This window comes from Colletotrichum navitas (genome assembly GCF_030913465.1).
Source record: "Colletotrichum navitas strain CBS 125086 chromosome Unknown LY79scaffold_15, whole genome shotgun sequence".
In the NCBI taxonomy this organism is placed as follows: domain Eukaryota; kingdom Fungi; phylum Ascomycota; class Sordariomycetes; order Glomerellales; family Glomerellaceae; genus Colletotrichum; species Colletotrichum navitas.
In genome coordinates this window covers 91,311-105,687 of record NW_026850561.1, presented here as the reverse complement: position 1 = coordinate 105,687, position 14,377 = coordinate 91,311, and the positions used below count along the sequence as shown (strand labels likewise).

Here is a 14,377-nt window from a genome sequence, read left to right as displayed (position 1 = left end):
AGGCTTGGTCTGTCATCATCTAGTACTTGGTTGGTGGGTGCATGATGGAAGAGCGGGCGGCGTTGGCTTCAAACGGAACCCGTCGTCTCGGATTGTCAACAGCCGTTGGGGGGAGGCGGCGGCGTCATCTACGGTGAGATATTGGTCGGTTGTTCGGCCCGTGATTCCTAAAAAGCGTACTGAGGCCATTTTCGTGCTTGTAGTTGCAACGAATGACTTATTATGTGCTTTCATATGTCTTTGATTATGTGCTTTCATATGTCTCTATGCTGGGCTTTTCGTGTGCTGGTTTCTGACCTGTGGCCGATTTTCTCAGCGAGGAAGCACATGATTAACATGATTAAAGCGCGAGTTGAGAGAAAAAAGATGCCAAAACGGCACGCCTAGGACCAAACTTGCGATTTTAGCCGCTCTGACTTGCCCATTCAGAAAATATCTACGTCATTTACACTTTCTCAGTATCTAGTGACGCTGTCTTTGCTCGCTCCGTTCCTCAATCGGAGGCACTCTCCACAAGCCTAGCTAATCTGCGGCACAATGAAGTTATCCGCGATGTGCAGAGAGTACTTGGTTATTGAGATGAGAGCCAGAACTAGGGCACATATGAGGAGGCGGGTATGCAGACATGTCGTCGTGACTTACGATATCAATACAATACAGTTCTGAATTCTTCCGCGGAGGGGGGGGGGGCATTGGATGCTCTGGATCATCATACCTTTGGTTATTGCCAGTTCTCGTAAGCTGGGTGGGAAGTTGAACAGCCGAGCTGTTTACTGACATCCTTTGCGACGAGACTGGCCCCGCGCTTTTCAAAGTCCCTAAACGAATATTTCTGACTATTCTGTGTCATACATATATATACATATATATACGTATGTGTTTCTCAAAGCATAGTTGGCTCAAAAAGAGAGATATCGACAGAGTGTTCATTCGCCTTCTGGAAACGGGATTCGCTGCGCGGCCCGGTATTATTCTCATCCAGAGACAACTCCATAGCGAATCAGACCCATCGCAGCTCCTAGCAGGATAGCAAATGGCGCCGCAACACCGTAGTACTTACCTCCAGTATATGCTGTAGCCGTGATGACAACCCACCACGGATCATCGCCCAAACTCCGCCCAGACTGGAAGCCCTCGTCGAGGTATCCAACCTGCCAGATCCGATACACGGCGGTGTAAATCAGCCCCACGGCCCCGGCGTTGACCCCCCGCACAGCAGTTTTTGCCCACCGTCTGCTCCTCAGAACGCTCCATACGCCGATCGTGCCGTGGACGAGGACCATGCCGGGCGTGAAGATAGCAATGTAGGCGATGAGGGAGCCAGCGACGGCCGAGTAACCCGCGTTGATTGCCGTCAAGCCACCAAGAAACACGGCAAAGTTGAAGTTGGGGCCGGGGAAGGACTGCGCAATTGCCAGGCCAATGAGGAAATCCCGCGGGGACACCCAGTCTTCGGCGACTATATACTCGCGGAGTAACGGGATCACCACTGGCCCGCCGCCAAAGATGATGGTGCCGGCGAGATAGAGGTTGGAGAACAGGTTGTACAAGATGGGGAGGTCTTCGACCAGGCCGCGGACGATCATCGACACGACAAAGGTGGCGAGAAAGGTCACGATCACGGCCGTGCCGGTTTTACAAGTAGATGACTCGAGGCGGTACCCCTTGGCGATGACGCGGGGCTCGGATTCGGCCAGCGGACGACGGGCTTCCTCCTCCCGCGGCGGGGTACCTGACCTTGGCCCAGAGGGTGCCGAGGCAACGGTTCGCTGATTCGGCGACGAAGGCTGCGGAGCGGCGGAGGAGGAGGCCCCCACGGACCCGGTGTCTTTACCGTCGTCCGTGGCCGTCGCCGCAGCAGCCTGCAGCTCGACCCCGCGGTCAGCACCCTCGGCCTCCCTCGAGGACCTCTCCCTTCTCTTCCCCAGCAAAGCCCTCACCATCCCCGCGGCCCTCCGCGCAGGCTTATGGACCCAGCGGTAGTCGTGCACGATGGCGGCGCACCCAGCGGCGCAAAGTAAGGAGGGGAAAAACCACAAAGCATTGTACATCATTCCCGCGGCCGCTGACAGAAAGACAATGGTGCGAGTGAGCTTGTCGGTGATGGCCTTGTTGGAGAGCTCCACGGCCGCGAGGGCGATGATGCCGACGGTGGCGGCATTGAGGCCCGAGAGCAGGGCGTAGACGGCGGGGGGAAGGGAGGAGCCAATCGCCGAGACGCCGACGGAGAGACCATACATACCTAGGGCGCCGGGGAGACTGTGGCGACGGTGTTAGCCGGGGCGTATTCGAGTCTTCTTTTCATCCCTGAGGGGGCAAGATGATTCCGGGGGTGGACTGCCTACCTCCAGATGACAAAGGCAAGGATGGCAGCAAACTTCCCATTCTCGAGAAGATTAATGCAGTACAGCATCTTGGTACTCGCGGGTCCTGAAATGGCCTGGGATATGCTGAAAAGCTCACTGAACTGAACGAGAGTATAAGCTCCATGGCTGCAGAAAGCCTCGCTGTAAAGGAGATGCTAACCATATCCTCATCGATCCATCGCAGCCGTGTGACGAAGCGGTCGTGAAACTGAAATAGCCCACTTGTCAGTCTCCAATCCCTCGAAGACACAGGGAAGATGGCCCATAATCACGATCTTGAAATGCGCCGGCGGGCCCCCAAACGCCGTGACACCAAGATGCCAGTTGTATCTGAAGACATCTGCCGCACGCGCCGCATCCGCCCGCAGGCGGTGCTCCCATGATGCGGCGATCATCCTCGAACTCTAGCCAGTGTATGTATGTATGGATGGGCCCCGGCGGTTGGGGTTCAACTCAACCAACTGTTTTCTTACTCTCCCACCGGTTTCAGCGGCAGTTACGGGATTCCAGATTTCGCTATTCCGCGGGGTTGAAGTGTTGTGCACAAGGTCGGGGTGCGTAGATCTCCCAATGATCGCTATCTCGAATGTCGTCCGATGATGGCGTGTGATCCATGATCGTCACACCCCCCCTAGTCAAGATTTGAGACGGCGCACGCCATAACTCGTGACCGCACCACGCCAAGACTCAGCCACACTCGTCGCGACCAAGACTTGTTTGGCAGAATTGCGAAACAGGGTGAAATTTTAGCATCCTCTTGATCGCCAGTAGCATGAACCATGGTTACGTGCAAGCTGTATGAGACTGTTGTTTTGTCAAGCCTAGCGGTGGAGAAGCTTGATTCGAAGCCAGGCTCCCCTCCCAATTGTTTCTCTTGAGGATGGTTATCATGGTCAAGGGTCTCTCTGCAACGCAACGACCTGAGCTACGGTGGGTAGCTAGGGTAGGTGTAAGTCGGACAGTAACACAGAATTCTTCAGGTTGAGATGTTGACTCAGATCCCCTGAACTAATTCTTTGGGTAGTGAGACAGCAGTTGCCTGCTTGGAATCTACTTCTCGTACGACTGACCCGGCCAAGTTGACCAGGTGAACTTTGTGGAATTGAACATGAATAATTTTATCTTGTTGCCACATGCGTAGTTGACAGGTTAACCAACCTTTGTCGGTCGGCTACGAGATTTTACTGGAAATTCCTGTCTCGGCATGTCGAGCTCTGGACCACCGGAATCGCTGGCGGCTGATGGTGCCATTCGGTAGCGAACCCGCACAACGCGACGGTACGAAAGGGGCGTCCAACAACTACTCTGCTGGCACATTACGAGACTAATCGAGGTGCGTGACTAGCGAAGCAGCATTCGACGTCGGGTCTGATACTGGGATGAGGTGGAAGACGGTCGGTGATGTCAGCAAAATGGTCTTCGGCCGGGGAAGGGGGGGCCTCGAGGCATGGGCTCTTGGAGCCCTCAGCGCGAAACAAGTCATCGAGCTTAGGCGCCGCGATGTCAAAGGTGATGGCCAAGTGGTAAAAGGTGGTAGCCGACGCGGTGTCCAGAGCTAGTCAAGGAGCCGAATCGAAAGCTTTGAAGAAGGCGCAGCTCGGGCCAATGCAAGTCTCGGTGGCCGACTGACAATTCACGGTGATGTGTTCACCGCGTTGCAGCAAATGAGCAGCATCATGGAGCACCGCTGGTACGTGGCCGGCGGGCGCGGGGGCTGGAGGAGACGTAGCCCGCGCCGTCGACATCAGCACCTAGCCGTCTTGAGCTACTACCGGCCCTAAGAGTCCATAGACCAGTGCGTCTTGTTCGGGCGGAGAAGGGCGGCGGTGGCATTGTTAGCGGCGATGTAGAAGAACTAAGCGGAAGCTGGCGTCAACACTCCCGGTGCTCTCCAACGGAGGCGTCTGCTCGGCGGCTCGAGCGGGGGAGTTAGCGATTACCGAGGCCATCGAGAAGGATGTACCGAGCAGGTTATTTCTGTCATGGCTGCCCCTGGGTAAACTAGAGCCGGAGATGAGGACCGTCAGGACGCGGGCAATGGGACCGATTCTGGCAGCTGCGATGATAGATGCTGATGTGGTTCGCAGCATGTGATGGGCCGTGCTTTGGTCCCGGGTGAACGGTATGGAAGGCCTGGAAGGCCTGGAAGAAGGCGGTCGATGACTCGGATGCTCTCGAGATTGGATGAATCTGGAGCAGTCAGGTGAATGAGAACCAGCCAGGAAGATGGCTGGAACTTGCTGCGACTGGGGATTCTTGACAACTGGCTCATGAGACAGATTCGTGTGGTGAAAGAGGGCCGCTGAGCAGAGGGGAGCCTGGTAGAACTGACAGCATGTTATGGTGGCGGTCGATTGTCGTGGACGCGGGCGCTTACGAAGGATGAGGCCATGAGGGCGGCTACACACGTACCGTATTACACGCGAAGAGTTGGGACGCGCTGGGACGCGCTGGGACGCAGAAGCCGCGGAGCAACACACGGCACGCTGCCACAAGAGACCGAATCAAAGACCTCCGAGCACTTTGGGTGTTGAGACGAGACGAGGCAAGACGAGACGATACGATACGGTATGACACGACATGACGGGACGACACGATACAATTCGAAACAGACAGGATGCAGCGGCGGTGTCGGCGTTGGTGCTGTTGGCCAACGGCGATGCGGGGTTTAAGCATATTTCAGTCACTGTCAAGGTCAGTTGGCGATGGGCCACGATGATAATTTGATCAGCACAATCAGAAACAGCGGGAGGGAGCGTTTCGATCCATTGATTGCGTGCGTGCGCGCTCGACGGCTGTCTTTCGTGCTGAGGATTTGCGTGAAGGAGCGTCTTAGGTAAGCACACGCGAGGACCAGCCGTGCTGCAAGTACTTACATAGTAGGGAGGTGGAGGTAGGGCGTGCAGGGTGCACGAACATCGCTGCCTATTTTGCCTATACGGTAGGCAAGTACAATCGAAGGGGGAAATGACATTTGGGGACGGGGAGATGAGTGGACGGGTTATGTGGGATGTGGGCCGGAAGTCCGGTGTGTCCGGGTGTGCTGGTGACCGAGCGGAGAATAGTAAATCCGTACCTGGTTCGCTGCTCATCTCAGCCAGCCCCTGGCCCCTGCCGGAACGTGAAGCACAGTCGACGGGATTGGTTTGGGGTGGAGACAGGCCAGGCCAAGTGGGCAGTTCGTACCTAGGTACATAGTACATACATAGTACATAAGCCTCCTTACCTAAGCGGGGATTATCTCGGCTCCACAACAGTTCGCGGTCTCGACCAGTCTGGCCACAACTCGTCCCTTTTTCAACCCCCTTCTTCCCTGCCTCCAGCGTCCGAATACGGATCCAACTAGTCGCCTTGCTCCTCACTCCGAGTCTGACTATCACACAATCTCGTGTTGGTGACAGGAAGTGAGTTGGAGACACACACATACACTCGTACACACACACACACACGCCCGCACATAACGCACACGCACCAGAGCTGCAAGTGCTGGGGCGGGTGGTATTTGACAATGCAATGTCCGAGTGGACCAGGCAAGATTACCACCTCGTTGGCACGGCGGCCTCTGACTGGTTGCCGAATTTGGGATTCCCCTCCCCTTTCCCGGAATCCTGCTCATGTTTCTGCGGGTGTCCCTGTTCACGGTGCTGCGGTGCCATGTTTTGCTCGAGTTGCTGCGGTACCTACTACCACATTACACACCATCACGTCGTCCAGTCCAATTTGCGACCTGCATGAGCACCTGTACGGTACGGTGGTAGTGTTGGCCAAATGCTGTCCGCCGCTTGAGGGGGTCAATGTCGTCAACATTGCGACCGTTGGCTCGGCTTGAACGTTTCGTTGATTGCGCTCTGCGTTCTTGCGTCAAATCCTTTCCCAAATAAATGCACTATAGATAGATAGGTACTGTGTAGGTATCTTGCCTACCCAAATAGGTATGGTTAGTAGGTACTTGCCTACTGCGTAGGTCACGTTAGTAAATGCCAAAATGAAAAGATACCTAATTCAAAGTACCGCCCTTTTCTTCCCAATCAGATGGGGAAAACCCTTCTCCACGCCAGCCGCTCTCTCTCTCTCTCTCTCTCTCCCTCCCTCCAGTGTCGTGTCTCCTCGTTCCTTCATTCTCCATCCACTGGCATATCCTGATCAGATCCTGGTCTTCCTTCCTCCCTCCCCCCCTTTTGCCCCATTTCTTTCGCCCTGGTTCTTTTTATTTTTATTTTTTATCTTTTCTTTTCCTGCTCGACGACACCGCCGGAACGTTGCTCGTCCTGTCTCGTCCCCTGTCCGTGACTCCTTGTTGACCCTGTCTGTTGTCACTCATTGCTTGATTTGTCCCTCATTTGCCGTTGCTTGGGTAGCTCCCCTCAATCTGCCATTATTTCGCCTCTATTACCGACTGCCAATTGCTTTGTCACCCTTCCTCATCTCTCGTTGTCTTCTGCATCCTTTTCGGTCATTTTTTTTTATCGTCGTCGTCGTCGTCGCCGTATTCATCTTACCCCTCCAAAACCGCTTGTTATTCGCCTGGCCTTGCCTTGGCTTCCCTTCGTTTCACCCACCCTTCCAGCCCTATTCCGGCCTGGATAATACAGACGTGCAGCCTGGTATCCGACGACATCCTGCGTTGTTACCTGGTTCGTCGCCCACTATTACATACCGTCGCTCGCTACCTCACCAACAATCTGTCAACCTCCGTATCTATCTATACCGTCCATCCGAAACCAGGCCTCCGCTAGGTATACAGACACATTTGTGGTTGCTGGCTGGCCTCTTTCTGTGCACTCGCTCGCTTGCAACTGCAACAAACACATTCCCAATAAACACCATCGCTACCCCAAGGTCAAAGACGGATCTACAGCAGAGCCAAGCCAACTTCGTCGCGTGTTATATGCTCTCTGCTCCTTTTGCCGTCCTTCCGTCCCATCTTTTCGTCCACAACCTGACGTCTATCGGCACTTTCGTCACTCGTTCGTCACGCCCACCGCCTGCAACCTGGGGGACCGCCCTCCCGGCTGCGAGCACATCCCGGCCATCTCGAGACAGTTCACCCGGGCTTCCCACACACTGAGCTTCAAGGGGGCCCCCCCTCCCCACGGACGTCTCTCGGTTTGCCTTTTCGTCTCGTCTCATCATCCGTCCCTCACCCACTGGGAAAGAAAAGAAGACAAGAAGACCAAGCACCACCCAAGCATCTGCCAGGGATCTTCCCGTTACGCATGATTGCGCTTTGAGGACCCGAATCCGCAACGACCATCAACCCAGCAGGTCATTACAACATAGCCTAGCCCCCCGTCCTTAATCCTTTCCCTTGCTCCACGCACCCAGGTTGCGATCAAACCACTGCCACTCTCCACACATTCACCCTATTCTGCCCTGTTGCCCCGTCCGCCCAAGGCCTGGCCGCGATAATATCGACCTTTGCTACCGTCAAACAAGCTTTTTTTGTTGTATTTTCCCTACCTTTGCCTATCAAACCTACCTCACACTCCTTTCCATAGTCTTTTCCTTTGGCGTTTCTTCCCACAATCAACGATGCAATGATGATATACGGGCATCAAGACGTTGATCTCGCCGGTCCCAGTCCAGGTTCACCCCCAGGCATGACCTCCTCCAAGTCGTCAAAATCCTCCTCCTTCAAGTCCTTTCATTCCGACGACAATAGCGTCCTGGACGACGTTAGTCACTTTGAGGACATCGGTCTCGAAGACGATGCCTCCCATTACGACACACAACGCATCCGCGAGGCCTCCCCCGCCAAACACTCACAGCCATACTCGAGATCGTATTCCACCGACTTTCGCCCCATATCATGGAAGCCGCCGCATTCCCGCTCTCCGCCGATGCCACGAGACCTTGCCAAGCCCCGAGGCACATGTGGCAGCGCAGAACCCACTTCCAACCCCCGCTCAAACTCGTTATCCTCCTCGCGACCTTCCTTTCCGACTTTGAGGACTGATAGCTATATCCTCAACCGCCGAAGCCCAAGCGCTGGACGCCTTTCCGACTCCCGCCGGAGTCCAGTGAACCCTCGAAACTTCGCGAGCCGCTCGACGACTTCTCTCAATTTCCCCCGCACGAACCGCAGCCCGAGCCCCAATTTCTCCTTCCTTCCGAGAGATCCCAACATACCCCTCAAACCCCGCCGGGGAAGCTGCCATTCTCCCCAAGATAGAAGAAAGTCGGTGTTGGAGCTGGAAAGAGAGTGTGACGAGGACGATACCGACGATATACCGGATGGCCTTATTCTTGACAATGTCCCCATTTCTCCCCGACCTCGACAGGACCGCACGCCGAGTCGGCCGACCTCTTCCGGAACATCACCCAACAGACCGCCCAAGGAACGAGTACGCAGTGTTGGTAACGGGACGCCCGCAGTCCCGGTCGATTCAGGGTGGTTGCGTTCTCCGTCCTGGAAGTCGGACACTGCTCTACCGTCCACTGGCGAGAAGGGCGCTCCCGAGCCGCTCAAGAACCGCGCGAGAAGCTGGAACCTTGCACTGGCCGAGCTTAACGCAGATGCCAAGGAGTTGACAGAGAAACTTGAGGAGCACTCGGATCATCTTCGTGAGAAGGCGGCGGAAAATGCAAACCCGACGGGACGTCACACGTGGAACGGAAAGTCCTTTGAGCAACACAGCCAGAAGCCTCGGGTCAAGTCCGCGTTGCCCGAGCTCCCTCCCATCCGACACCAGACCAATATTATGATCGACCCACTTCCCATTTCCAAGGAAAAAGAGGCTGTGCTTAGCCGTACGAGACCCTCGTGGCTCCCGCCCAAGGACCCCGCAGAGGAGAAGCGCCATCTGCGAGAATACAAGAAAATGATGGCTCGCAGCGCCGAGGCGGACCGCCGGCGTGAGGATTCGCGTCAGGCCAAGAAATCAACTCGCGACACCAAGGCCGATAACTTGATGCGGATTTGGGACGACGAAATCATCCCCCGGTGGACAGAAGCCGTCCGAGAGCGTCGCACCCGCGAGCTGTGGTGGAAGGGAATCGCGCCCCGCAGTAGGGGTACGGTGTGGGCGAGGGCTATCGGCAACGAATTGGGCCTGTCCGAGAAGTCGTACAATGCCGCCCTCCACCGAGCCCACGAGCTCGAGGAAAGAGTCAATGCTGGCAAGGGCGATTCAGAGGACATGCAGCGAGCAGCTTGGCTTTCAGCCATCCGCAAAGACGTGGCTGAGAACACATGGCAGGACCTGCGGATTTTCCAAGTCGGCGGCCCTCTGCATCAAACCCTCGTTGACGTCTTGTTTGCCTATGCACTGTACCGAAGCGATATCGGCTACGTCAAGGGATGCAATGTAAGTCATCCTCGAGTCACACTGACCCTTATTCCGCACCGAACCATGCTGACGAGGTTGTAGACCCTTGCAGCCCTCCTGCTACTGAACCTTCCCTCATCGTCCACAACCTTCATCGCCCTCGCCAACGTCCTTAACCGGCCATTGCCTCTGAGCTTCTACTCAGAGGATCCCGGCGCGAAAGCCTCGGCCTACAACCTTGTCATGCAGACTCTAAGCGTGAAGTCTCCCCGTCTCCACCAGCACCTGACAAAGGACATCTCCGAAGGTGACGCGGATTTCTACTTGGGCAACTTCTTCGTGGGGCTGGGTACAACTCACCTGGCCATGGATGAGGCAGCCCGGTTGTGGGATGTGTACGTCTTTGAGGGCGACGCGGCGATGGTGCGGGCGGCCGTCGCCATCCTCATGCGGAATGAGATGGCGCTCCTGGGCGTCAAGTCCGCTGGAGAAGCCAAGAAGATGATTGAAGGCGGCGCCAACAAGGATGGCCGTAAGGCTGTCGTCGGAGACGACGGCGCAGAAGACCGCTGGATGCGAGCTGTCAGGGAAGCGGGTAAGGCTTGAGTCTTCCTGATGAACCCTCATCCCAACCACACCTTTACGCTTGATGAACACTTCGGCTTTCGGAACATACGTCATGATCCTAACTGTTTATATCTAATCTCCTGGGCTCGATGCTACCGGCCCTTTTCATCGGAGGAACTACACATACACGGAAAAACAAAATATCACCAAACTCCAATCGGCGTCGACGGCTTTGGGCTATCGATCGATGGGCATGTATAAAGGGCACCGGCGTCTGTGGCGTGATGGACATTTGTGGGAGCTGGTTTTGTAGCATGTTCCTTTCTTTGTTGGACTTACTTTGCACGGGTTTATACTTCTTTTGCCCGTCTGCCTGGATGGTTCGCAGTGCGCGGGCATCCTGGGGACGCGAGCCATTCTTGAGTAGCGCTTTGGACTACAGATAGATTACCACCCCTGGACGCGAGGGTCTCGTCCATGCGGAACATGGACTGCCTCGCATCCAACGAGGAGAGAAAAGCAAACATGTTTTCCAGGGCAATAGATGTCCTGGGTCAAGGAACACACGCATTTGTATAGAGCTCTTTTGTCATCGTCAACGAAACACAAGCGATTGGTTTCGGCCGCGATATTTTATTTTTGTCGTCGCTTGCGACTCGGATCCGTACGTTCCGAATCTTGCTACCAGCCGGGCGGGGCTCGTACATCCAAAGGTGTTGATCACCTCATCCCATATTCCCTCCAAATCATAGTCGTACTGTAGAGGAAAGAATCCACTTTGTGCCAACATTTTTACTCTTACGTGTGTGACATGTATCCTTCCCTCAGATTCATGTTTACGGATCTTGCGTAGCCAAGACGCAAGCAAGGCTGGAGAGAAAACCGGAGAGGTGGCCAGGTGAGAGAAACACGCACACGGCTCGGCATGTAAACGCATCACGTACGGCACGGGGACGGATAGTGTCTTCAAGTCCGTGAATTAAACCTCCTGCGAAATGCCCAACCATCGCCCGATGGTCCCCAACGAACAAACAATGTGTGAACTGGCGAGAGCGTCTAGCGGGCCCCCCTTGATGCCGTTTTTTTTCTCTTTCACTCCCGCTCGTCATCTGTGTTTTCTTCCAGGAACTGCGACTGCTTGAACTGCTGCTTCCGCTGCTGCTGCGGGCTGTTGCGACCTCGTCTACACACACATACACGACCACGCACGCACACACGACTGCAGTCTACCTCTAGTTGATAACCTCTTCCGACTCCTCGAGGACCTCCTCGACAATCTCCTCAATAACCTGCTCTTCGCCCTCGCTGGCCGCCATCTTCTTAGAGAGGAGGTAGGCGACAATGTCCTGGGGCAGGCCGAGCTCCTTGCGCTCCTCGGCGGCCTCGGCCTCGATGTCCTCGCGCCACGCGACCCACTCGGCAAGCTGGCGGCGGCGGGCCTCGACGACCTCGCGGTCGGCCGAGGCGCCGCGGTCCATATCCTCTTGCTCGAAGACGCGGCTGTACTCGCGCAGGTTCTTGCGGATCTGCTTCTGCTCCTCCTTGGAGAGCAACGTGGGGGGGCGCGGGCGCCAGGCCCACTGCTTGAACTTCTCGACGGCCTCCTCGCGCAGCGCCTCGCCCTTGAAGTCGTAGATGTGGTATCCGTTCTCCATCTGTTGGTTTGGGTTAGCATCAGTCGAGCAGGATCATGGTTTGGAGGGGGTGGGGGGGGGGGGGTGTTCAACGTACAGAGTGCTTCCAGGCGGAGGCCCAGGTGGCGACGAAGCGTCCTGAGGGGTCCCACTCAATGTCGGTGACGCCGTAGTGGTCGCCCGTGTTCATGAGCTGCAGGTTGGCCGTCAAGTCCTTGTCGGACTCAGGCTTCTCACCCTCGAAGTCGAGGTCGAAGAAGTCGAGGTCGGAGCTCTGCTGGTTGTGGACGGTGGCGATGACGACGAAGCGGCCGCGCGGGGACCAGTAGATGGCGTTGCTGTTCTTCTTGTCCAGGGTGCGCAGATGCTTGAAGTTACCGACGGTGTTGCCCTTGGCCTTCTCGGGGCAGAAAAAGGCGACGGAGGTCTTGGGCGCGACGGCGACGGCGCCGGCGGGCTCCGTCGTCGTGATGATGACGAAGCGGTCGCCCTTGGGCTCCCAGGCGAAATTGATGACGGTGTCCTTGATGGTATCGACGACCTCGACAGGAACGCCCTTCTCCTTGATGCGGAAGATCTCGAGCGTCGTGGCCTGGGACTTCTTGGATTTGGAGTGACGGTCGACCTTGACGCAAAGGTACGCGGCGTCGGACTGCCAGTGAAGCTTGGCGTCGGAGACGCTGAAGAGGGGCAGTTGACGAACAACCTCCTTGCTGGGGATGCTCATAAGACCGACCTTGGCGGGATTGCTGCCGATTTCAGGAGTCCAGTAGGTGAGGAGCTGCTCGTACGTCTTGACTCCTTCTCTTTGCGGGGTGGCGGGGGCCCAGTCGAACTCCATGATACCCTCGATCTTGATCGAGGTCTTGTCGAGGAGGTTCATGCGGGGCAGCTCGTAGACGGAGATACCAGTCTGATAGTTGAGACGAGCGACGTAGTTGCCGTCGGCGGACCACTTGAAGGCGGGCCAGAGAAGCTTACGCTGCTTAGCCTCGTCCAAGTCGGGCATGTCGAGGTTGGCGAAGGAACGGATGGGCTTGCCGGACTCGACGCTCCAGATGACATAGTTCTTGCCATCGTCGTCGACGGACAAGGCCGGGTGGCCCTCGTCGGGAATGGAGATGGGGCGGTTAGACCATGTCACCAGGTACTTCTCGGAGGGGGACCAGTCGCAGAAGGTGACAAAGGGATGGGGGAAACGCCTCTGCCGTGACCACGAGGCACCGCCCCAAATCTGAACACCTTGGGCGTGGACCGAGGTGAGGTAGGTTCCCTGGGGCGACCACCGGACGAAGCTGTCTGTCCAGTTCTGGCGGTCGACGATGTTCTCGGGCACGTCCTTCTCGTTGTTCCAGAAGACGCCGACGGTGTCGCCACGGTACATGACGAACTGGTCTCTGCCACGGCCGCTGGGATCCTTCATGAATGATCTCAGGTGCTCCTTCTCGGTAAACTCCTCAATGTAGGGCGGCGTGTACTCCTCCTGGACCTTGCCTTCGCGGCCGTAGCGGTCGATGTCGGTGAGCTTGTTGACGCGGAGGGTGTGCTTCTTGTCGAGAGGGACCTGGTCGAGTCCGCGAACGGCGGCGGCAGCCTCGCCGGGGGATGAGTACTCGACAAAGGCAAATCTGCCATCAGTCAGTACAACCCTTTTCCTGTTGTTGCGCGACCAGGAACCGGAGCAGATCTGGATCTAGATCCAGAACCCCATCCAGAACCCCATCCAGAACCGGATCCACCGGGCAACACATACCTCAGCGACTTTCCATTCTCACCCATGGGCATGTAAATCAAGTCCTCTCTTGTCTTTCCAACCGAGTTCAACTTCTTCAACAAGAACTTGACTAGCTTGGGCTTCTGCTCCTCGTTGACTTCGGGGAGGCCATCAATAACCACGAAGGTGTCGTATCCTTGTTCCAGCTGAACCTCGTACTTCTCGCGCAGGTCGGAGATATCAATCTCCTCCTCGTCGTACTCCTCATCGTCGAGATCTGCCTCGCGCAGATGGTCGAAAGAAGGCGCCATGATTGCGACGGCCGATCAAGGGGAACAGTCCAAGTGCGTTGGCGGGCTGCTCGTAATTTTTCTTTCTTCTTTCCTTCGGTAGGCGGTTGGAGGGGGTGTGTGTCTCTCGGTGAGAACTGCGTTTTACGATGGCCCTTCTGTGGTGGGAAAAAAAGAGGTGCCTGTAGGTGTGGGGTCCGGGTGGCTTTCTTTGGGTGGAAAAAGTGCCCCGCGATTTTTTCGGGTTTTTTATGAGGGTTTCCTGGCAGCAGAGCGCTCTTGGGCTGGCTATAGACTGCAGGGCCTTTTTTTTAGAGGACAAAATCGGTGCAAAAAAAACACGAGCAGGCTTCGAAGATGTAGGTGGCCAGTAACTGTCTTGACAACTAGAAATGCGACTCGTTACGGGGGGGGAGATAACCGGGGGGTGGGAGGGGACCAAACAACTATCGCGCGCACAATTAGGGCGTCGATTTGGAAAGTTTTCGGTGCTTAACTGGCATTCGTGTGGGCTGGAACATTGCATTGTTCCGGCTCC

The 14,377-nt window shown here is 56.1% G+C and overlaps 5 protein-coding genes across 5 annotated transcripts; 1 reads left to right on the top strand and 4 right to left on the bottom strand.

The window, feature by feature from the left end:
- Positions 1-974: 974 nt before the first annotated feature.
- Positions 975-2,761, bottom strand: LY79DRAFT_510892 (chromate transporter; the record flags this gene model as incomplete). Its single annotated transcript, XM_060554207.1, has 4 exons — positions 975-2,259; positions 2,346-2,467; positions 2,527-2,574; positions 2,639-2,761. 4 exons carry the CDS (start codon positions 2,759-2,761, stop codon positions 975-977), a joined length of 1,578 nt encoding a protein of 525 aa, XP_060416484.1.
- Positions 2,762-3,913: 1,152 nt separating this feature from the next.
- On the bottom strand, positions 3,914-4,903 carry LY79DRAFT_99532 (uncharacterized protein). The gene is made up of 3 exons (XM_060565283.1): positions 4,744-4,903; positions 4,307-4,693; positions 3,914-4,221 (listed from the first exon to the last, which is right to left on the bottom strand). Exons 1-3 carry the CDS (start codon positions 4,756-4,758, stop codon positions 4,144-4,146), a joined length of 480 nt encoding a protein of 159 aa, XP_060416483.1. The 5' UTR covers positions 4,759-4,903; the 3' UTR covers positions 3,914-4,143.
- LY79DRAFT_99699 (uncharacterized protein) lies at positions 4,664-5,897 on the bottom strand. The gene has a single exon (XM_060565284.1). The coding sequence runs from the start codon at positions 5,789-5,791 to the stop codon at positions 4,871-4,873; it is 921 nt and encodes a 306-aa protein (XP_060416482.1). The 5' UTR covers positions 5,792-5,897; the 3' UTR covers positions 4,664-4,870.
- Positions 5,898-7,966: 2,069 nt separating this feature from the next.
- LY79DRAFT_667876 (TBC domain-containing protein) lies at positions 7,967-10,240 on the top strand (the record flags this gene model as incomplete). Its single annotated transcript, XM_060563452.1, has 2 exons — positions 7,967-9,673; positions 9,737-10,240. The coding sequence occupies 2 exons, from the start codon at positions 7,967-7,969 to the stop codon at positions 10,238-10,240; spliced, it is 2,211 nt and encodes a 736-aa protein (XP_060416481.1).
- Positions 10,241-11,163: 923 nt separating this feature from the next.
- Positions 11,164-14,341, bottom strand: LY79DRAFT_627784 (eukaryotic translation initiation factor eIF2A). Its single transcript, XM_060562131.1, has 3 exons — positions 13,589-14,341; positions 11,933-13,463; positions 11,164-11,856 (listed from the first exon to the last, which is right to left on the bottom strand). Exons 1-3 carry the CDS (start codon positions 13,858-13,860, stop codon positions 11,434-11,436), a joined length of 2,226 nt encoding a protein of 741 aa, XP_060416480.1. The 5' UTR covers positions 13,861-14,341; the 3' UTR covers positions 11,164-11,433.
- Positions 14,342-14,377: the final 36 nt, after the last annotated feature.